This window comes from Vipera ursinii (assembly GCF_947247035.1).
Source record: "Vipera ursinii genome assembly, chromosome: 1".
Classification (NCBI taxonomy): domain Eukaryota; kingdom Metazoa; phylum Chordata; class Lepidosauria; order Squamata; family Viperidae; genus Vipera; species Vipera ursinii.
The window spans coordinates 63009613-63033778 of record NC_139512.1 but is presented as its reverse complement, the minus strand read 5'-3'; the positions used below and the strand labels follow the sequence as shown (position 1 = coordinate 63033778).

At 37.8% G+C, this 24166-nt stretch overlaps 1 protein-coding gene across 2 annotated transcripts in view; it reads right to left on the bottom strand.

The window, feature by feature from the left end:
- The window catches only part of SPRED1 (sprouty related EVH1 domain containing 1), a 79270-nt gene extending 55687 nt beyond the window's left edge, over nucleotides 1-23583 (bottom strand). The window contains exon 1 of one of the 2 annotated variants that reach the window (XM_083349240.1): nucleotides 22119-23583. In XM_083349240.1, the coding sequence (XP_083205366.1) occupies nucleotides 22119-22150 (32 nt within the window). In that variant the 5' untranslated portion in view covers nucleotides 22151-23583. Of the gene's footprint in view, nucleotides 1-2763; nucleotides 2797-22118 lie in introns of those variants that run through there. The other variant, XM_083349241.1, reaches the window with a different exon arrangement.
- Between the last annotated feature and the right edge of the window lie 583 nt (nucleotides 23584-24166).

Here is a 24166-nt window from a genome sequence, read left to right as displayed (position 1 = left end):
GAACTTGCAGGTTCCTGGTTTCTAGCCTGGTGCCTTAACTACTAGACCAGGGTTCCTCAACCTTGGCAACTTTTAAGACTTGTGGATTTCAACTCCCAGAATTCCTCAGCCAGCAAACTTGGACCCCTGTACTAGACCAAACTACCTCTCATGTTATGGTCTGATATAAACTATTCATGCATGTTAGTACAATTTCAAACTATTCTGGGTATATGTTTCAGTAAGCATCCTGATCCTATTGATCAATAAAAATCACACTACATTCTAATTACTGGTGCCACTACCACAATTTCAGCCTCTACAACACATACCTCTGAAAGTTTTCTTCTAATGGGGATATCATCTCAAGATAATTTTTCCTGAAAATGCTCTTGCTATGTTTCTATTATGACCTTCGGTTTAGGAAACAAAATAGGAAAATGTACCTATCCAAATTCTGCCCAAGTTGCCATTTCCTAATGGTAGCTTAGGTAGGTGCAAAAGATTGCTTCTAATTCACCAGAGAATTAGACTGCATTCTATATCGGCAACCCACGCAAGCTGACTAATGGAGTTATATTTGTCTCATAAAATATGCTGGCTGTGGAATATAATAGCTGCAAAATGAAGCATGAACAGCAGAACCTGTAAGTGAAAATAGGAAAAAAAATATTCTGTTTAGCAGCCTCACTGTCCACCCTGACAGACTGCTTCACCCAGAGAGTTCCTTCAGTGAGCCTAGATCTATTCTAATAAACTCTAGAACTAATTAAATGTTACTGAAAAGAGGACAATCTATAGAAAAACAAGCAGATAAAAAGTGTTTAAATTTTGTTCAAATTTCATCTTCAAACATCATGGTAAATGAAGATTTAAACATATATTTATATATCAGTTTGTCCTTATAATGCATTATATTGACAAAAGCTTCCCTTTTAAGTCTTTCTAAAGAGTTCTTATACCAAATCCTAAAATGAAAGCATCTCTCCTAATCCCATAGCTGCTTTGAATTTTAAATCAAATGTTATGTAATCCTAAATATACTTACAAGTGAGTAGGTCCTACCAAATATAGATTTTGATTTAGTTCAACATAGCTAGGTTTGCACTACCAAAATACATTTATTAAATCAATAAAGTAACATATTCATAGATATACATTTTTAAAAAATAAAACAATCAGACTACCTCAAGCAAAGCTGCATAAGACCCAGAAGCAATATGAGAAGTGTGGAGCAATCAGCTTTCAAAGGAAAAGAAGAAACACTTCTGACAATCACAATAGTCCACAAATTCTCTTTTTTTGCATTATAGTGCAGAAATAAAATAAAGAAATAAAGTAAATAAAGTAACAGAAACAGAACAGAAATAAAGTAAAATTCAGCTTCAGGGGCGGGGAAACCTTTGAGAGCAATTTTCTAAAAACAAAACAAAACACCCCTTTCAACTGTATCGAAAATCTTCTATATCAGAGCCATGTGAGAATAAGCTTAATGATTTTCCAGTGATGTTGTACAATCACTGCCCTCAAAGTGTACAACCTAGCCACTGCACACATATCTGTGGCAAGTGGCTTGTTCAGGTGCTACCCACAAAGAAGCCAAATGGCAGGCTTTGCCAGGAAGCAAAGGCAAGGGAGTTTTGACAAATCTTGGCATTCCTAACTGAAATTGAGTCTAGATCAGGGCCTGAGTCCCAACACTTTTGGGAAGTCAACTGACAATCTTAGACAGTACTCAGGTATGGTAGACTAAAAGTCTCCAGCTAACTCCACATCAAAGAATTCCTTTAAAGTTTCCCCACTGAAGCAGCCACTAGACTACACTTCTCCATCACAGAATCTTTTGCTAGTTCTTAGAGCCAAAAGTATATTCAAGTAGAATTCACTTATAGGTGCTGTTCCCTAGTAGAGCTTTTTTAGCCACACAATCTGGAGTATTATTTCTTATTGAATACTGTAATCCTAAACCAACTACAGTATTTGATACGAGCAGGAGGGTTGACTCAATTGCTTCAACAGTCCCTTTACAATGCTAGGCTTTTATTTGTCTAGGGAATGCCATGTGCTCAGGAACACATAGCAAGGAGCACATTTCATCCACTTCAGCTTATGTTCATAAATGGGAGTTTAATGCCTGTGAATGTTATAAAATACTAAGCAGTATATTTATGTGTCAGCTAAATAATAATGTAGCTGATGTTCTAGATCAGACCCTACCTCAGGACTGTCTCCACTGGCTGGAAATGGATTCTAAGTATTTCAGAAAAAAATCTTTTCCTGCCATGCTCAAAGATTCTGATGAATAAACTGGGCTACCTCCCTTGGTAGCTTTTTTGATCCTTCACTTATTTTTATTTGCTCTTGCCAAGATGCCCATAAACTCCAAAATATGATACACTTTCACAACAGGCGGTTGATTGGATGCTTTGAAACTCAACCATACTCCCTCCATTAACCAAGTTGGCAGATAAACCACACAGCCAGATAGATTGATCTGTTATGATCTGTACTCTGCTAAGTAATTCATGAAAATAAGGAGGACTATAAGTGTTCCTTGAAATGGAAGATACTTTCTTATCTATTATTTCTTAGAATACAGAGTTAGATATCCCTCTACTATCACACCTTTGAATAAAAATTGTTCAAAGAAGGGCATCAGATTTCTGCTTATGGAAAGGAGTGCAGTTGGGTTATGTTTTTCTCTAAACTGATTTGAGGGGGGGGGCTTTCAGTGTCTCTGTAACTCACCTGTATACTGTGGTTGCTCACACTTTTTGCCATTACCTTATGGTCTCCTGCATTGGCTTTCTTTCTTCTTTTCCAAAATATAGTTAGTTAAATATATACATTTGTTTAATAAATCAAAATACTTTTGCACTTATCACTGATTCTTTCCACTCTCATTTTGGGAGTGTTGGTTGGATATGGGAGAAAAATGTTAGCTGCCGGTCCCTTGGTCACTCAGGGAAGCAAAAAATTCCCAGTGCTACCCTGTGTGGATGTCACCCAAAAGTGTTGCTTAGTTATGGTTTTCAATACTGAGTTCAGTACATTGCGCTGCCTGCTACACAATTCTATTGCTTTTTCCAGCTCTTTGGAACAGTTTACTGAATACAAAAATCTGCATCGACTGAATATTGCAAAGCCTTCTTCTCAAATTAATTCTCAAATCTCAGTGGCCAGTTGTAAGATTAAGGTAAAGGTGATCAACTCTTTGTCTTGGAGGTTCTGTCTGAGAAATTCTTGAATTTGCTGGGTTTCAGCAGCCTGATTTTCTAACTTCAGATATTTCTCCTTTTCTTTCAAATCTCCTCCTCCAGGAGGAACAGAAGATGTAAATGGGATACCACTATTCTCTTTCAGAACACGGAACATTGGTGGTTTCTCTCAAGGAGAGCTCTGCCCTCTAGGGAAAATCAATTCTATTTTGTTGGCATATAAATATGATGACTCTCTTGGTTGATTCTCATTTTAATAAATATTATAAATGACAAGACAGAAGGAACACAATATTAAACTGGTCAAATATGAGAGCAAACAAGACCAACAGATTCATCCATCTAGATCAGCCTTCTGAATCAGTTAACAAGCTAAACAAAAACGCCACCCCCAATTTTCTTCATTCACCATGTGTTTCTTCTACAATGATCAGAAGAAACTAAGCATTTCATATTTCTCAGTAAGGATTTCTTAGTTGAATTTGATGAATAGGGACCTGCTGTCATGGAAGATTTCTGAATGAGTAATTTCAAAAGCACATATACTTGTGCAATTTGAGGTAAGAAAAGGCAATTATGAATAAAGCAAGGTAGTTGCTGGTAATTATTATGCGTTATTCAGTTTTAAAGCAAAGATTATTGCATGTTAATCCTGAACATTTTTACTTTGATTTTGATCCCAACAATTATAATATAATTTGTTTTCAAGTACATGATTAAAATTACAGCCTGAAACTTTTTTAATGATAGGAAGGAATTGTGTCTTTTCACCATACATGTCATGTTACATTCTCCATTCTCAAAATTAACTTAGCCTTTGCTAATCTGAAAGTGAAGTTAACTTGCAGCTTGCTACAATATATTGTGTCACACAAATAGATAACACAGAACTCCAGAAGTGCTAGTCTTACTACATAAACTATACCTAATGAAGGAAGATTATAAGATTAAGAGTGGTGGTGGCGCAGTGGTTAGAATGCAGTGCTGCAGGCTAACTCATTGCTCACTCCAGGAGTTGATCCTGACCCGCTCAAAGTTGACTCAGCCTTCCATTCTTCTGAGCTCGGTAAAATGAGGACCCAGATTGTTGGGGGTAATATGATGACTCTGTAAACTGCTTAAAGAGGGCTGTAAAACACTATGAAGTGGTATATAACTCTAAGTGCTATTGCTATAAACTACACAAATCTTACTAAGGTTTGACATAATATACAAAATGTACCTTTACTAAACAGAATTTAGATGCTCTTATCATTATAAATAAACAGAGGGAAGTAGAGCATATTCAGTTTCTTTTCTAAAGCCTATCTAATACAACATCCTTACAACCATTCAAAACAGAAGTCATATCTCTGCCTTCAATATGGACAATATTTCTTTGGGTAATATAACCAAACTGTTAATTGTACCATTTTATTGTCACAGTATTCATTTTAACACAACACAGTATTGTTGAATCAAGGAAATGGGATTTCAAAAACTAATTTTAACTGGATTTTGTACCCAGTTCCTACCTTTTATAAATCAGTTTTCAAAAAATAATTTAAAAATATTGTGGTCTATTTTGAGGGAAGATGACCTATGAACAAATATTTAAGCCAGACCCAACTATATCATACTATGAAAGAGAAAATTAACATTTACTACTCTGCACATGTGTGTTAAAACATTTGGCCACTCCTAATAGTCATACTTTTCCTGAATGAATAAAAATATGTTGCATAATTTTTTCTCACTTAAAACAAAGTCCTTTTTGAAATGTAACTTCATTCTTAAGAAAGGAACATTAGCTACACAAATGTTATTTATCTTTCTATGCTGTTTTATGACCAGATTTGATAGATTAACATGAAGACTGTAAAGCACAGGTGTCAAACTCACCATGTCATGTGACGCATCGCGACGTATTGTGACTCTTTTTGCATTGACGGCAATGGGGTGGGTGTGGCTTTGGTATGATGAAACCGGCCCGCGGGCCGGCAATTTGACACCCCTGCTGTAAAGAAAACTTCAGCAGTAGAAAGGCCTTCCAGAAAGAGAAAAGGATGCAAAAACCTATTTTGACCTTACCCAATCTTCATAATACGCATGTCACAGTTGAACATATGTATCAGAAGGGGACAGAAAATAGCATGTTCCTTTCCAAACCAACCCTTCAGTTTTACAAACTAAGAAGCAGAGAAAGAAAGGAAGCAAAAGATTCCTTTCCACCATATGAGTGCTATGGTTTTTTATGGCCTGGAAAATGCATAACTCAAGCTTAAAAAATTAATCCCCCCCTCTTCTCTCAGTAACCTAAGCTTTCCTGGCAACTGTTCCCCACAACTCTGCCAGATTTAAATCTTCTCCTCTCCTTCCATGAAAAACACATAGAAACAATGAACTCTTTTTGCCCAAGCTCTGATTTTATTTTATCTTCATTATTCATGTAGATGAGACACAAACTCTGTGTTGAAATTTGAGGGATTAAGAGTAGCACAAAAAATATTTTAGTGGGAAGAAGTGACTAGCTCCAAAGAAAGTCAGCCCACTACTACTGACCAATGCTTAAAAGCAGTATAGAAGCTTTATGTAGTGTACAGTTTTTATAATTTAAACTCAGAGCTTGCCACTAATTTCCCAAATAAAATTATGGTGAAAGTATCCCTCTATGACAGATTGGTTCTTATTGTGATTTATTTGCACTCTGCATACTGATATGATTCTGAAAATCAAAGGCACTTATCAAATACTACTCCACTTATATAATTGGGTTTCATCTTGAGTCCTTATTTCAGATTCATTACTAATGTTGAAGGTTAGACAAAAAACCAGAGCCTATATAAGACTCATTAACAAGATTAATAAAAAATAAGAATGATTTCTTTTTCATGGAAATTGAATTGAATTAGAACTTCCTCAATTAACTTCTATAAAGCAGGGATGAATATCACTATCAAATTTAAAAGCAACATAGTCATATTTAAACAATATTTTTCCACTCACAAGGGTAACAAGTCAGGGCATAGAATCTTTTTCACAAGCAACATAGAAAATGGCCCATGGGCTGCATGTGGGTCTCGACAGCTAGTAATGCAACCCCACAAGATTGTAAACTTTTAACATTATGCACCATTATATACATTAGTATATAATGTAGTATAATGTAATATAATATAATATATACTACTGCTAAGCTTGTAAGCCGCCCTGAGTCTTCGGAGAAGGGCGGGATATAAATGGAATTTAAATAAATAAATAAATAAATAAATAAATAAATAAATAAACAAACAAACAAACAAACAAACTATAAATTTTATATGCAACTCAAGGCAATTCTTCACTCAATGAAAGCTCACACAAGCCAAAAGGTTGGACAACCATGTTGTAGAACAAAAAAACACACATCTGAACATATGCAACAAAACATAGATCTTTGGACACCAATATCAAGAGTTCTATTTATTTTACTTAATGGAGACCCCTCAGTTCCATTCAGGCTCCTCTGACTTTATTTTAGTGCTATTTCATTTATAGGTGTTTATTCCAAGATTCCTCTGTTGTTGCATTTGACTGCTTTAAAAATAAACCACACTGAGGGTCTCTAAAAAGCCAAAATACAGAATATAAACTACCACCAACTTATTTCAGTATTTTAGCTTCTGTTTAGCAGACTTCATTCCAGATTTCCCATATCTCTATCTTTAGTTGAAAACTGTAGCAGTCAAAAAAAAAATTATAGCAGTCAGAAGGTGAAATCAATCTTTTAGATCAGGGGTCTTCAAACTTGGCCCTTTTATGACTTGTGGACTTCAACTCCCAGAATTCCTCAGCCAGGCCCACTGTAATTGCAACAGTTGGAACTCAGGCCCTCTCCTATCCTGAGACTACCTGTATTTGTAAATCCTGACACTCAAACTATGTAAGATACCTAGGTTGGTTTCTCCTCGTTTACTGGCAGTGTTGATTAACAGAGATAGGTTAGCTTATCAGGTTAACCACGGTTTCCTAAACAAATTTTAGTAGCCTGGTCATAATGCTGAACCACAAATGTCTTACAAACAACAGCTGTGTTCACATATCACCACTAAGTCCAAAGCAATCAAACAACATTATGGACCCGAACAATGTGTGAAGCCAGTTATTGATTTAAATCAAAAACAGCTGCAACAGGTTGGGGGGGAATGGGAAGGAACCCTCTATTTTATCCATGTGTGTCTAGTTATTTTATCACAGAAAACACAATTTCTAATTTGCTTTGGTACTTATACATCAAAATACACAGAGACTTATTTTTTTTTACCATACAATAAACTGCTCTTGAGTTTTCAGTGTAGAAACCAGGAAATTGTGAGTGTGAATTCTTGTCCTGTCTTAGGCATGAAAGCCAACTTTGGGCCAGTTGTCTTTCAGGCAACTCACCTCACTGGGTTGTTGTTATAGAGAAAATAGGAGGAGGAGGAAGGGATATTAGGTATGTTTGCTGTGCTGAGTCATTTCTAAAAATAATAAACACAGGGTAGAAAAATCTAAAAAAACCCATTAAAATTAAATGATAGATGGATCTTTTGTTCCAAAGGTAGCCTGTTTTTCAGTCTGAAATAAAAGAGCATGTTAACAGCCTTGCACAGCATTCAAAAGTGGTGTTTCAGAATATGCATTAGCATAAATAAATCAACCTCAAAGTGTTAAAACAATCAAGTCTCTGGAAAGCTGAGGTTGCTGTTTTGAAAGATATTCCCAACAATTTGCCCAGACAATAGTTCCATTGGGATCACCAGCAAAGTAAAGCGTCTGTTCACACAACACATGGAGAAAGCTGGGGAAAACTTCTAAAGCAGTGACATAACTCTTCTAGGGCACACTGCTACTTACTTTAGTGGTAGTTTAAGGACAGCTTCACTTGTACTAATACACTTTAATGTCTTAAAACCTAAGCCAGTTGAAGGAGACTTACCGTAATTATGGTTCCATTATTCATCAAATCTGCAAACCTTATTAATATAGACACAATAAAACATCAACAAGGCACATTTATTCCCCCCTATTTTCCCACCATGCATGCAAATACTTCCGCGGGCTTTTCCTTATTTATTCAAACAAGTAACTAGACATTCATTCTGCAGCAAGAGAAATAGGCTTTCCAAGTTGCTAAGGCTTTTAAAAAGCAGCAGCAATCACCTATCAGATGTATAATTGCCCCCATAATACCCTACAACTTTGCAAAATGTTAAAAGTTATTTATTATAGCCAACACTGCGTGAATATTGGTATTGTGGACTTTCCCCAATACTTCCTCCTCTTGTATGTTCCAAAAATCTGCTTGAGGTACTAAAGCAGATTTGGAAGAACACAGAAGAGTGGAAGTATAAAGGCAAGCTTTTCTATTGTCTGATACAATTGCACCAGAGACCCCAAGATTTGATTGATATCCTACCATTCACTTAGGAGATCAAGACAACATACACAACATTTTATCTCTGCAACTATAACCATGTGAAATAGAAGGGACTGAAAAGAGTGTGGTTGGCCCACGTCACATGAATAACAACCTCTATGGGTGAAGCTGGACTTCAACCAAGATTCTCTTTGGTACTAATGCAACATCTTAACCATTACAGCACGTTGACATTTTAATCTCACTGCATTTTATCTCATGACTTCATACTCCATGGTAAACATGCATTAAGCCAAATTTATTTAATACAAGTTACAATGTAAATATTATTCTATGGGAGGCTATGTTTAAAAACTGAATTTCTCTTTGTGCTTTGTGCCCAAACTATTATAGTCTATTAGCTCACTGTTAAATATTTAATGGAAGTCTAATACTGTTAGGTAATTTTATACTTTGGACTTTTACTAAATAGGTGAGGGGGACACTAACTTCTACCCTACATTTCTATTATTAGTAGTACCACCACTGGTTCAATTCCATTATTGTCCATGACTTAAAAACAAAAGTGTTATTTTCAACTTACTTCCTTTAAGAGTCTTCTATTTTTTCCTAACACAGCTTCAACTGTTGTCTACTGTCTTTTGAACTATTAAGTTTCTCAAGTCAAACTCAGCTCCTGATTACTATATACTATATGTAATCGACTTATAACCATTTCATTAATGTTTGAAGTTACAATGGGACTGAAAAAAGGGACTTATGCCTGTTTTTCACACTTGCAAACACTGCAACATCCCCATGCTCATGTGATCAAAATTTGGATCCTTAGCAATTTAAATGTTAGGCTTAATTGTGGTCGCAAATCAAAGACTACCTGTCTATTAATATATAGACATTGTCACAAGTCCTCTTATCAATAATTCAGTAAACGTATGCCACTGCTTTTTAGAGGCTGTTTCTTCCACCATTCAATCTAAGAGCCCTGCAATTTCTTGATACTTTTGAATAAAAAATGACATTTGTGTGGAAATAGAAACCATAACTTCAATTCCCATTTGAAAGCAGGACAAGAAGCAATGGATGGAAACTAATCAAAGAGAGAAGCAATCTAGAGCTAAGGAGAAATTTCCTGACAGTTACAATTAATCAGTGGAACAACCTGCCTCCAGAAGTTGTGAATGCTCCAACACTGGACGTTTTTAAGAAGAGACTGGACAGCCAATTGTCTGAAATGGTATAGGGTTTCCTGCCTGAGCAGGGGGTTGGACTAGAAGACCTCCAAGTCCAACTCTATGTTGTTGTTGTTGTTGTTGTTGTTGTTGTTATTTCTGAAATCTGACAGGGGAAGAAACTTGTAGGAAATGTACTCTACATTCTTGCATTCCAATTTAATCTGAATAATAATTTGCAGAACTTTGATGATATGAGGCATTATTCCAGAATGTTAATAAATATTAACACAGGCCTATCGATCTCAGGCAAAAAAGGCTAAACAATGTATATTTTTACAGTAAAAATACATTTGTTTAGTAATGCATTGGGACAACACAGCAATTTAATTTTTTAAATCAATTTTGTATCTTCTTATCTAATATTGACAATATTTTTTTTTTTAAATAACTATTTTGCAGATATCTCCCACAGGTAATGTTGTAACAGTAGCATCAGCAGTATAACACATGTATATGGTACTTTGTCAGAAACCATTTCACAGTCTGAGTTCTCACATACACTAAGTTATTGTTTAACCATAGCTCCATGATTATCTCTATGGATCATAGGAATAATAAAATGACCATGCTTTTTATAATGAATTATAATTGTCTGGACTCAGGTCATACTGTGCACAGAATGATAGGCAATACAATACTAAGCTAAAGAAAACAAACCTTACCAGAGCTACCTGTTGTAGTAACCCAGCCACATATTTCTCATGGAACATATAGACTGAGAGATTACAAATTCAGTACATTTTAAGAATCACTTACTCAGCAGCTCATTTGAACCAATTATGGAAAAGGCTGCATAAGACATAAAGGTTTTATGGACTGTTTCATTCCATTTTGCATTTCTGTACCAGTAACTGATAAACTGTAAAATCAACATGACTTATTATGTTTCATTCTGTAAGAAGAAACAAGACAAAACAAAAATCAGTTAGCAGAGAGATTGCAACTCACAAAAAAGGGACATTTCAAACTGCTTCCTTAAACTAAGCATACCAAGAAAAATCCAGTCCTCATTCTCTAAGTTTAGATGCCATCTTATTATACAAGGATACCTCTTGACAAACATTGTTTTTAAACACCGTTTTTTAAAAAAAGATTTATTTATTTATTTAATATGGGTAGTAAGAAACAAAAAAATATAGTTTAAATCATAACTAATAAAATTGATGGGTACTAGAGAATCCACAAAACACATTATACCCCTCTAGGTGGGAAATCCACCTTATTAGTTACAGCACCTGGGGAAATATGTATGTTGTTTCCAAGAGAGGATTCCCAAGTATTTTATCTGAGCATGCAGGACAGATAAGATTCCAGGGGAGAGATCCGCTTAAAAGAGGTAGAGATATTGTGCCTGCAATCTTCTGTAATTCTGCTAAAGCTAAAAATATAAACTTAAAAGATTGAAAAAAATATAATGTTTATTATCAACTTATTTTATATTATTATATTACGCAAAACTATGCAAAGCTGGGGTAATTTATAAAATATCGCATTTCTACAAATTTAATATCTAAAATCCTAAAAATAAGCTGTTTATCTGGAACCAATAGAATACATTCCTCTTTCAATGTAATCTTCAGTTTAGGTTTTTCTAAATAGGGGTGCTCCACGATACAGTTTTCTTATATCTGTGGCTGTATGTGCAGGACACAATGGTGTGTGCGTTCAATTAAATATCCAAATACCAATACCAATTGCTAAACAGGAACAGCTGAATGACAATGTGTATAGTTTATATAGTTTTATTTTTTTAAAATACAAATGATTGGACGATTTAGTTCAATCACCACTTTCTATCTGCGTGCATTAAAACCCATTTTCAAAGAATAAAATTGAAATTGAACTTCAGAACTATTATATCTAATTTGAATGTAATATTCCTATCTGAAATAAGAACGCAATTAAAAATCAAAATGTGTTTTCATTTCACAAACTGAGTACATTTTGACAGTATATTTAATGATGTGAATCTAGTAGGAAAATACGTATCAAAATACTTTTTATACTTGTACTGTAGTACATTTTATTTAAACATAAGTTTTCAGTATCAGTCACATGTAAAATATTAGCAGTTCTGGATTTCTAGTTTTAATATAGTTAATTAAATGTGAGTTACAAGACTTAAGATTTATTTTATGCACTCTTGCTGTATTTTCATTTAATGGCACAGATACATGATCTGCATCATAAACCATAGTACTAGAAAATAGAAATTAGGAAATAATTTATCAAAAACAATTCGTTCATAAAACCAAGGCAGAATTATTGTACTATATTTGCACAGTACAGGGCAGAAGATCAGTGCTGTGGTTTTCAAAAATATAGTGCATATATTTTATAATATATTATATAATAGACATTTAAAGCCACAATAAATTTAGCCATAAAACTGTATTCTAGTGATAAAAGAGTTGATAAAATGCAGAATGAACAAAACCAGGAAGTGATTGCCAGAAGAAAAGCAAATATTCAATCGGAACTGCCTTTACCCAACACATGTAATAAATGATAGAGATGGGGGAAAACAGGAAGCCCCTACAATGGCCAAAAGAAACAGGGATTGGAACAAAGAGGATTATGTACACATACACCCATTCAAATGCCATGTAAAATCTTAGCATTTTAGCATAGTGTTGAGTGCTGAGCTTTCCAGGGCAAGGAAATCCCTGGATTAAAGCAGTCCAGCAAGTAAGAGCAATCAAAGTTTTACAGCTACCTTTGCAAGATTGTCTGTTTACATTTGAAATACTTCTCCATTCATTGATTACTCCAATTTAGCAGAGACAAAGACAGCTACATAAATGTTCTCTCACTACTATAAAGCTTGGACATTTTGCAAGAGTTTCACAGTTTGAATGCTTAGTCCAAAATGTTGAACACACTCATCCTATCAATATTGAGACAAATTCTTTACACAGCAAGGAGGAAAAATAGGCAACTACAATTTGTTCAAGGGCCAGCAATAGCTGAACAAGCATCTAAGCCCCTTACATCTTCACACGGAATAAAATAAGAAAACACAACCAATTAATCAATCTCTGCAAACTATTAACCAGAAACCCCTCAGCTCATCAACTGCCTGTTGAAAAAAACAATCCTAACAATCCTCTTTAAGTCTCATTTCCAATCATGAAAGCAAAAAGAAAGTCCCTGAGGAAGATATGCCAAGTTACTATGAACTTTCTCCAGGACTGGTGACTAGAGATGCAGTACTAGAGGCTTTCCAATAGCAAGGTCTGCTGCTACTAATTTGATAGGAAGAAATGGGCCTTTGACAGGGACTAGAAATAGACATAAGACAGAGGCCCCCAACCTTTTGGGCACCAGGAACCGGTTCCGTGAAGAGAGATTTTTCCACGGACCGGAGAGTGTGTGGTTTTATGTGCTGCCTGCATCCCACGGATGGGGCTTTGCTTGTTTGTGTGGACCGGTTGCTGGCATGGCGCGGCCTGGTACCGGTCCATGGACCGGGGTTGGGGACCCCTGCCATAAGATACTGCAAGCCTGCTATTCAGTTTGCCAGCCACTGGTTTCTACAGAATAAGTTTAAAAGCCGAAAGCACCAGAAGGGGAAGAAATAATAAAAGTACTTCCCTTGAATCATGGTAGGACTTTAGGATCCCTTGATAATGAACCCCCTGCTACCCTGCTAAAATGAATTCTGCAGCTTGATCCCCAGAGCAAGCAGGCCAACCCATTACATCTGGTTACTAATGAACCAAGGTTAACTCTAATCAAGGTCAGACTTCACTATAAAACAAACCTTTCTTTTAAAATAGGAGGATCTAATAAAATAGTTGATGAATTTTACAAGTAGACAGTTTTCCTGGAAATATATTTATGTTCAGGCAGCAATAAAGTCTTGGTAAATATCGAAAGAAAAAAAAATAATGCTACTGCCCTTGGTTTTAAAACCGAAGGTGTGTACAAAGCTTGTTCATGCAAATAGACCGAAATGAAAGCACTTCTTATTGAATGTAACTGTAATTCAACTTTTGATAGCTGGATTGCATTTCATTTTATTACTATATGCAGCATGACCCATGTTGAACACCACCCCCTTAACAAAGAAATCATCATTCTGCAGCAATACCTTTACCTCTGTTGTTTGCTGAGAAACCTCCAATCCTAATAATATTGTTAGTAGATCAGAGGACTGCCCAAACTATAAAAAATCATATTAAATCTACTGGGGTTTTTTTTGTTTTGATAAGTAGCTTTTATAAGCAACTTTATTTTTCAATGCCCTAGGCATTGAATACTTAACTGAATGTATTTTTGCAAAGCTTCTATTACCTGACTTTGGCTTGTTAAGTATGCAGAAATGTTTCCATTGCCATAGCAACATTGGGTGAGCATTTATAGGTGTGTGAGGTCCAGCTTTGAAAAAAAAAGATATTTAAGCTGATGGTATAAGGAATGAAATGGCATACTTCAGTTCATTTATTAAACATGAACATAGGCTTTAGATTCAGACCATAAGCAGGTTCAGAATTTAGTTTTTCATTATGGCTGAATGCAACCTTGCTCATGGTCCTGGATTTGAAGGATGAGATATCAGATGATCGATCATTTTTAAAATAAGTGAATCTATGTTTCAATGGCAAAATTATTTTAGCACAGAATTTTAGCAGCCCTTGCTAGACAGTTGGAATATCACAAGTCCAATAAACCGTGGCAAGTGCCTTTTATTTAGCATGCAAAAATCACTTGGCATTGATGACATAATAAATTTATTTTTCCCTTGGATTATTTTTGCTTTCCCTTTTTTAAAATATGGAAGCCTACCTTATTAAGTTACTTGAAATCTACACCTAAAAGAGTAAGATTGTTCTAATTAAAGCAGTTTTAACACCACAGTAACTTCAGCTAATTTATTTGTGGCATCGAACAAGAAAGGCTGCAAAATATAGTTTACAATAATAAAAATAATATTGTTATGCCATTTTTAGCCATACAGTGGCTAAAAAGAAAAGAAATCAAGCCTGTCAATTCACTGTGGCAATGAAATTGATAATGTAGAGAATATATATTTTAATCAATCAATCAGAATAGAGCTGGAAGGGACCTTGGAGGTCTTCTAGTCCAACCTCCTGCTCAAGCAGGAGACCCTATACCATTTCAGATAAGTAACTATCTAGTCTCTTCTTAAAAAACTCCAGTGATGAAGCACCCACAACTTTTTTATAAGTTTGTTTTGTCATAGAGAATAAAATACAGAACAGTATAACAAACAATGGAGGGACGCGGTGGCTCAGTGGGTTAGGACGCTGAGCTTGTCGATCAGATGGTTGGCAGTTTGGCGGGTCAAATCCCGAGTGCCATGTAACAGAGTGAGCGCCTGTTACTCATCCCAGCTTCTGCCAACCTAGCAGTTCGAAAGCACGTAAAAATGCAAGTAGAAAAATAGGGACCACTACGGTGGGAAGGTAATAGTCTTCCGTGCGCCTTTGGCGTCTAGTCATGCTGGCCACATGACCACGGAGACGTCCTCGGACAAGCGCTGGCTCTTCGGCTTTGAAACGGAGATGAGCACCGGCCCCCTAGAGTCGGCAACGACTAGCACGCATGTGCGGGGGAACCTTTACCTTTACCTTTTTATAACAAACAAAATGTAACAAAACAAAAACATACTTTCAACCCTAACCACAACAAAAAAAGAAAAAAAAATAGTGTACAAAAAAGGAGGAAAAAGTGGTCAATTAAATTTAACGCTTAACATATAGAAGGCATGTTAAACTGCCAGCCCTCGGGCTGGATACGTCACGCCGAAACCGCGCTCACCCCATTGCCGGCAATGGGGAAAAGGTCCTGATACGTCGTGATGTTGCGGGTTTGACATGCCTGACATATAGGATCCACCCTGGCTAAAGGAAAACACACACAACTTCTGGAGGCAAGATGTTCCACTGGTTAAATGTTCTCACTGTTAGGAAGTTTCTCCTTAATTCCAGGTTGCTTCTCCTTGATTATTTCCATCCATTGACAAAAATGGATCCTAGGAAGATAGAAGTATATAGGTAGTCTTCACTTAACAACTGTTTGCTCAGCAACCATTTGAAGTTACAGTGGTGCTGAACCAATAGTACCTATGAGTGCTACTCAAAGTTACGGTTGCTGCAGTACTCCTGCGGTCAGATGAACAAAATTTGGGTGCTTGGCAGCCCGCTTATTCTTATAATTGCAGGGGCACTTTAACTCTCCCCTCCCCCCTATCTCCTCCCCATCTGTGTCCTTTGGATGCTCTTCAGTGGCACTCTTTGGCTACAACAGCAAACTGAGGCTGAACTAAAGGCCTAGGGCCTTCAGCAGTCTCACCTCACCCACAGTGCCGCAGGCTTCTACTTTAGCCTCAGGTCCACCAAGGAACTCCATGCTGCAGCCATCTATCCCAGCGCCACAGCGCAAAGCCTCCACCAACTCCTCAGGCCCGGCTGAACTTTACCGTCATTCTCCCATTGCTGACAAGCCTGGCCCCATGAAAAGCAGCTGATCGCTATGCCAGGCCTTCTTGCCAAGGCTGCTCACACTGTTGCCCAAATAGTGTTTGGAGAATTTTCCAAATCACATGCACCATTCTCACAATGCTTTGGAAAGTTTTTGAGGTCTTGTAAAAAGGCCACACTCAACTGTTCTCCAATTCGTTCGTTCCATGCTCCTGATGCTTTGAGATGATAGAGATCAGCTGGGTGCAGCAAGGTTGGTGAAGTGCAGCGTGATGGGCACTTTGTGTTGTGACCGGTGCTACAGCATAGGATTTAAGATAGTACTCCATGGCAGCAGCACTGGAGCTGAGGTAGTGGCCCAGGAACAATGGTGGCCAGCTGAGACTGCTGAAGACCCAGTGCTGCCACCACCAAAGAGTAAATGCTGTGTCGGGCAACCAAAAGGGAAGTGATAGAATGGAATAGGCAGGTGAGGGGAATTTAAGAGGAGCAGACAAGGCTCCTCTCACCAAGGCTGAGAGCTGACAGAAACCAAGCTGAGAATGGCTTGGGTTGGATTTCCTCCTAATGACCAATGGGATTCATTTAATAGTGGCAATGGAGTCTGTTGTTGCTAAGCAACATGGTAACATCATTGCATGCTTTACGACAGCATTGCTTAGCAACAGAAATTCTGATCATGACTTTATTAATTTTTTTTATAAATAAGAAGCCGATGGTCTAAATGAAAGATTTATGCAACAGCTATTTTAGTGATTAGACTCAAAGGATCAATGGCAAATTCATGCTTTTTAAAATTATTTAATTCCTTTTAATGAGCCAGAATGTTTTAAACATAACTAATTGAAAAAAGGCATTTTGCTCTTTGCATTTATATATTAACTTTGCCCTAAGAAACTAAAGACTAATAGATGGTAAAAACATCCTGCAGGAAAGTAATGGCGAAACAACTTCCATAGCGTCATCCAAAAGATAACATGGATATGTCTGTGTTGTTAGCATTATGCTTTGCTGCGCAAGGCATTCAAAAATATTTATGTGAAATAGAAGTATGCAACCTATGAAACATGTATGGTGCTCTTAGCACTGTGAAATGCCTATTTTGAGTTCTTTCCACACTTTGTCATTAGGAATTAAGCTTGATTTGATAATGATTTGAATTTACTTTCATTTGAATTGAATCAGTCCTTATTTATACTACAAGTTTAAGTAAAACTAAAGACTTGATGCACAGTCCTATCAATATTCAAAAGTAAAGTTTACAATATTCAATGTTGTTAAGGGATGTTTGGAATTGCATCTCCAACAGCAGTTGAAATCATACTGGGCTATATCACCACTCTAGCCTCTATATGCCATTTTAAAAAAGAAATATTTAAATGTGGTTAAGATGGTATTTCCTATTTTATACCTTTACAGAGGATATTCATAAGACTCTTACCAATATTAGAAAAAAACGATCCCATGTAAAGTCTTGACGGGTTTTCAGAGCTACTATAATTCAAGGAAGGCACATTTCAAATACAAAATAGTAAAAATAAAAGGGGGTTATGTAGGAATATCATTGTCAGGAGGTCAAAGCTGAGCTCTGCTTTGAATGCCATATATGCCAAATATTCTTAAAAAATTTGTGTATTGAGGTGTTTTTCAGATGCAAAAAAGGTTACAACATAGTACTAAATTCAGCAGGGTTTCTTCCAATATTTACAAAGATGTTTGAAATTTTAAAATGTTTCACCTCTAATATAAATGTTCCTTTACAATAACAACTATATGAAATGACACATATTGATGCTATTTATAACCTGCAATTTATAGCCTCATTTTCCTCACTTTCAAGCTAACAGGTCACTTTTTTCCATTTATTTTTTCTTCGGCTTATACTGATTTTCGTGCTACTTATCTTTTACCTTTCCTCCTTTCTAATGTTTATGTTATTTTCATTTTGCAACTTATTGAGTAAACCTTTTTTCTGAAGACATCTAGCAATAGCTACATTAACAATAGTTACAGTAAGGTTTGAGTTGTCCTTAATATTAGGCTTATACATGTCCTTAGATTTTAATGTTTGATTTCTTTTTTTAATATATATGTATAGACATACTTTTATGACTATAAGCTGCCCAGAATTACCCTATGGCGAGATGGGCGACCAATAAATGTTATAAATAAATATACAGAGTTAAGTACCTTCTCTCTCCATATAATGCAAATTAATAGTCAATGTAGATACATGTGTGAGTATATAGAACTTTTCATTTGTCTATATCATTAAAAAGGTATACTGATGTATTAAATGTGATTTTATACATATGCTGATATTTTTTATTGGAAGTACTTTATTAAGTACACAAATCCTTGTATTTTAAATCTAAAACTTCATATAACCAGTGCTTAAGACACAAATATTGTCAATGTTAATTTAATTTCACTATCAATGTAATTTCCTCAATATCAATGTTTTAGTTCTTCTGTAATGTACAATAAACACTTTTTTAAAGTCATGTCATAATAGCTGGAACATAAAATCAAGAAGCATATACGGTATGTAGGCCATCGACCCAGAGATGCAGCTGGCAAAGGCTACATTAGTTCCAACCTACGACAGCAACTCAAATAGCTGTTCCCATTTTAAGATATTTAGTTCTTTCATTTACCCTCAGACCTTTGCCTGATTCTGAGCCAAATCCTCCCCAAATAACTACTTTAATACGCATATCTGACCCTTAATAATAAAGGCAGACTTTCTGGCACATTGCAAAGTCAAAGAGCAAACTCGATTGAAATGAGAGCAAGATCTGCCCTTTCACTAATTGTCAACTGTATATGATGACAGTATACAAGGCCTGCAACCAGGCTTATGTGAGAACAACAAAACAGTAAGTATTTTTGCTGAAAGAATAGGGAGGGAAACAGTTACCATTTTAGTTGCTCATTCATACCCTAAGAGTATTATACTTTGGTAATAAAATGTTTTTTTTAGGAATAAAGTCTGAATTAGGATGGCACTTTGGGACAGTGTGAAGTGAAAACTGAAAATAAACTAGTTAGGGTGTGCGAAGGTGGATCTATATTTTAAAACACTTTTTCTAAAATGACCTTCACAACATCGATTATTATTGAAATCAACAGTACCATTTTAACTTCATAAGCAAAAGTATTTAGTTGATCTGCTGCTTACGCAAAAATATTAGCTTCTAATAAATCCAATGGTCGAATAGTAAGTATGAAAACTGCCAATAGTATGACCTCAAAAGCAGTATTTTTTTAAAAAAAATCACTGCTATGATCTGTATATTTAAACACAAACAATGCAAGCTTGAATTAGCAAATATTTGTCAATTCTGTTCACATAATGCATAGCATTATTCAACCATAAAATGCTTTCTCTGGCTGAGTAAAATGTTCTGGCAGTTCTCCGTTGTCTTTTAAAAAAGCCCTGTGTAACTACAAATAAATAGCCATAAAAGTAAAAATAAATGCTCACTGGAAAATATTACTGGCTCTCCATGGCAAATTCTTTGGATGAAGTGTGTATGTTTGTGTGCGTATGTGCACACATACACATATATTTTCATTATATTAGAACCTAATTCTGCTAAACTGTGCCTACTAGTGTTTCATATTGGTTGATAATAGATCCATATTTTAATAGCAAACTGGACAATATAGGTATGTGCAATTCAATAGAATATGAGCTTTTGAATGCAAAATTTATGTACATTAATGTTAACTACAATCAATGGTTGCCACATTTCAGGGGAAAAAGCAGTCTTTTAAGTATGGATGGCAGTAACTACTAACAACCTATATAGCACTTTTAACTATAAAGTATTCTCACAAATCAGCAGAATTATATGACCAACAGACTAATGACACATGAAGGGAACAAATCTGACAACAACCAAAACAGGATCTTCTAGCATTTTCTTCTGCTATGTTACATCTATATGTTGTAAGAACAAAAGAATAATGAATGTGCCACAGAAAAAAATCTTTTCATCAACATATTTTACATTATAATCATTTTCTTTCCCTGAATTTCAAGTGTTGACGAAAACATTTATTCTTACATTACAGCTTACTGAAATGATTCACTGACAATTGAGAGAACCATAAACACAACTATTTGTTAAATTAAATTTTCATTGACAAATATATTAACATTTCTGAAATTAAAATAGACTGTATATAGTATGCCAGCTAAGAGCTGCAGAACTGAAGTCAAGCATTCTAAAACTTGATTAACAACCCTTTAAGTCACTTTCATGCTATCATTTGTCCCTCATTTACAATTACTGTTAGATGTGCCATATCTTAAAAGTGAAGTACATACTGAAATATTCTTCACTTTAAAATAAAGAACAGCAATTCCCAGTGGCATTACTGTTTTACTGAAATTCCCTTAAATTTTCTTTTCAAAGCATACTACTTTCTATGCATGTCAGCAATGCTGATGTACATAGTAAGATGTATTATCTTCCTCAAAAAAAAAATCAGGTTTGATCTGGAAATTGCTCCATGTAGACATTGCATTGCATTGTGAATGGCCAGCCAGGTATTTTATGAATGGAGTGGATCACGTGCTCTCAGCACTTCCCGAGCTATTTCCCACATAACAGTGTCAACAACCAGAGAAGCAGCATTTTTCAACACAAGAAACCAGAAAATCCTAACTCGTGTACCGATTAATCTTCTTTTTCTACCATTCTACAAAAAGTCCACTCCCTGTCGAGCAGGACCAGCAACGACAAAACGTGGCGTAGGTTTTTTTTTATGAATGAAAACTGTGGTATGCAAATTAGAACAATTCACAAAAAAGAAAATATGGCGGCGGCTGCTTCCCTCGCAGTTCTAGCAGTATTGCAACACTTCACCTTATCAACTGTACTTTGTCTACTGCAGTCTAGGTTCATCCCCTGTCGTTTTAGTTTAAGAATAAAGCACATAGTTAACAAAAGAAGTAGTTTCTGACTGACCCATCTTAAAGGATTATTGTTTTATTTGGAAGAACATCTGCAAGTGACAAGTGCCCCTTTCCCACCAAGCCCAAGAAATGTGTTTCACATTTAACTACCGCAGACGGGGGGGGGGGGGGAAGAGAGGAATTACCACCTCACCGGAAGAATGTTTTTTTTTCATAATTCGAACTACATCCAATAAATATTCATTCCTTAAAATAACAGTAACTATTGAAAAGGTAGGTGTCACAGATAAAGTCAACATTGTTCGTTGCCTAAAAGAATAGGGAAAGTTCAGGATCTGTGCCAAGGCTAACGTGCTTTCCAATATTTGAAAATTGCTATTCTGCAAAGACACGAATGCTATAATACAAAAACTGCTCATTTGGGAATGAACTCGAAGAGCCTTTCTAATTATAAACTGATTATTGTAAATATATGAAGCATCCTTTCTAGTTAATGGAGGAAAAAGTCTCAACAGCTCATTACAAAATTAAGCTTCAGGGGAAGGTTTAACAATATTTATACGGACTGACTCATCCAATTAAAATTCAGGGCCAGTTTCCTACAGGATGAAGCTCCCACACTTTACTCGAAATATAAAACATACACATGAAAAAACAGATTAAATCAAGAGGCGGAGTACAGGCCCTTGCTAATCCGGGATAAGCGCGAACAAACTCGCCCTCCCTCCCTCCCTCCCTCCCTCGCCATATCCCAGACTGCCGTGACTTTCCAAAAAGCAGCGAATAAAACAAGATTTCCTACAGATAAGTAGGCACGGACAGACATTTCGGCTAAAGAAAAGCTGCAGGGCAATTGGGGGGGGGGGAGGGAGGAGGTCATCAGGAACAGACCGCTCTCTTTAACTAACCGATTCCAGTAAGAGGGGAAAGGTAACTTACTCATGGTTAGAATTCGCCGTCTCTTCGTTCATTTTTTCCTCACCGAGATCCGAAACCGGGATGGAGCAGCACCGACGCGGCCAGGGCGCAGCAGGAGCTCACCAGAAGCCCTACCATTGTTAAACCCCAGATCTAGCCCCCCTTTGCACCCTTCCGCCAGAGTGGCCTCAATCCTCGAGTGGGGTGGGAGGTAAAACAGCAGCCTTCCAACCCACCTCCAGAGAGACTCAGACTGGCTCTAGCGGGGGAGGGGAAGGGGGGGAGAGGGAGAGCCGTCAGCGGCACCGATCGCAGCTTCTACTTTTATTTTTTTGTCGTTTGGAAAAAAAAAAGCGAAAGGAGCCTCTTAGCCGCAGCGCAGCTCCCGACCAACGTCCTCGTCTGGCTGCAGCTGCACCCGGACAGGAGCCCACATTGCCCGCTACTGCAGCAGGTCCTTCGTCCTCCGCACGCTGGCCTTCGCTGCCGTGGCTTGCCGCTCCCTCTGCCGCCAGAAAGGAAAGGCGAGCCGCAGAAATTCCTCCAGACTCGACCAGGACCGGCGGCCCCAAAATCGCCGAGCGCGCGGAAGAAAAGGGGGAGAAAAAAAAAAAAGGAAAGGAAAGGAAAGGAAAAGGAAAGGAAAGGAAACGAGTTCTGGGAGCAAGCAGACGCCACACCGGGAGAGGAACTAATTCAGCCCGGAGCGAGAGGAAGAGGGAGGAGGGAAGGTGAATTTAAAAAAAAAGAAAGAAAGAATTAAAAAAAAAGAAAGAAAGAAAGAAAGAAAGGGGGTGGTGGTGTATTTTCAAGCAGCCCGGAGACGAGGGAGGGTGGATGCGTCACCAGCAGCTGGTGGTGGTTGAGAAGGAAGAAGCCAAGCGGGCGGGCGGGCGGACGAGCTGGACTCTTCCCCCCCTTCTCCGGAGCAGAAGGAAAAGCAACTTTAAGCAACGGCGCCTCAACCCCCAGAAGGAACCGCGGCCCTTTCCCCAGCGCCTGGCTGGCCCCCTCCTTCGGGGAGAACTGGGCGGAAGCGTTGACTTTAAGCTCCTTCCGCCGCCAAGGCTGGGAAGGCAAGGCGGCGGTCTTCGCCAAAGGGCCGGCGGGGGGGGGGGAGCGAACCCGCTGTCCGGGGAATGGGTGGGAGCCCTCGGCTGCAGACTGCGATGGGGGCGGAGGGGCAGCTCCAGCCTACTTCTGCTGCACGCAAGGAGCCCTTCGCTCTCTCTCTCTCTCTCCCCACCAAAAAAAAAAAAAAGTGCCACGGAGCAGCACGCCGACCCGGCCCCAGCTGCTCCACTCTACTTCGTAGCGGGGAGCAGTCGAGGAGGGAGTAGAGCTACTCTTCGTTGCCCAAGCCCACGCGCGAACACCCTTGAAGGGGAGTAAGCGACCTGCGCCCCGCTCCCCGTCCGGCAAAGCTCGTTATAGTATCTTAGGCGCGCTTAGTTCGGGTAGTGAAGAGGTCTTGGGGAGTTAAAAGAGTACGTCGCTTCAGCGCAGAGGGAGGGAGCGAGCTAGCTGGCGCTCTCCCTCTTGTTAAAAGAGGCTTAGGGAGGCCCGCGCGGATCGGGCCCTGAGGCGACTTCCCAAGGAGGAACTTGAGAGGAGGCCGTGAGAGGAAAGTCTGCTCCGGCGACCGAGCTCGGATTGTCAATTGGGCGAAAGCTCTCCGGCGGAGCTTCTCGAGTCGCCGCCTGCCGACGCGGCAAGAATTTCTCTTGATGCGGAATGGGCTTTTCCCGAGACAAAAATGAGAGCGAAAAGACAATCCGAATCAATTCTCTAAACCAGGGGGTCTTCAAACTTGGCCCTTTTATGACTGGTGGACTTCAACTCCCAGAATTCCTCAGCCAGCAAAGCTGGCTGAGGAATTCTGGGAGTTGAAGTCCACCAGTCATAAAAGGGCCAAGTTTGAAGACCCCCTGCTCTAAACCCCGCTCTCATTCCTGGACGGCCATTTGATTTCTACCGCCCGGGGTCTGGGACGAGCTAGTTTCCTGAAAATAGTTCGTCCTTCCCTCGGGGTTTTTTTCTTTTTCTTTTTCTTTTGGGTTGTTGAAGTG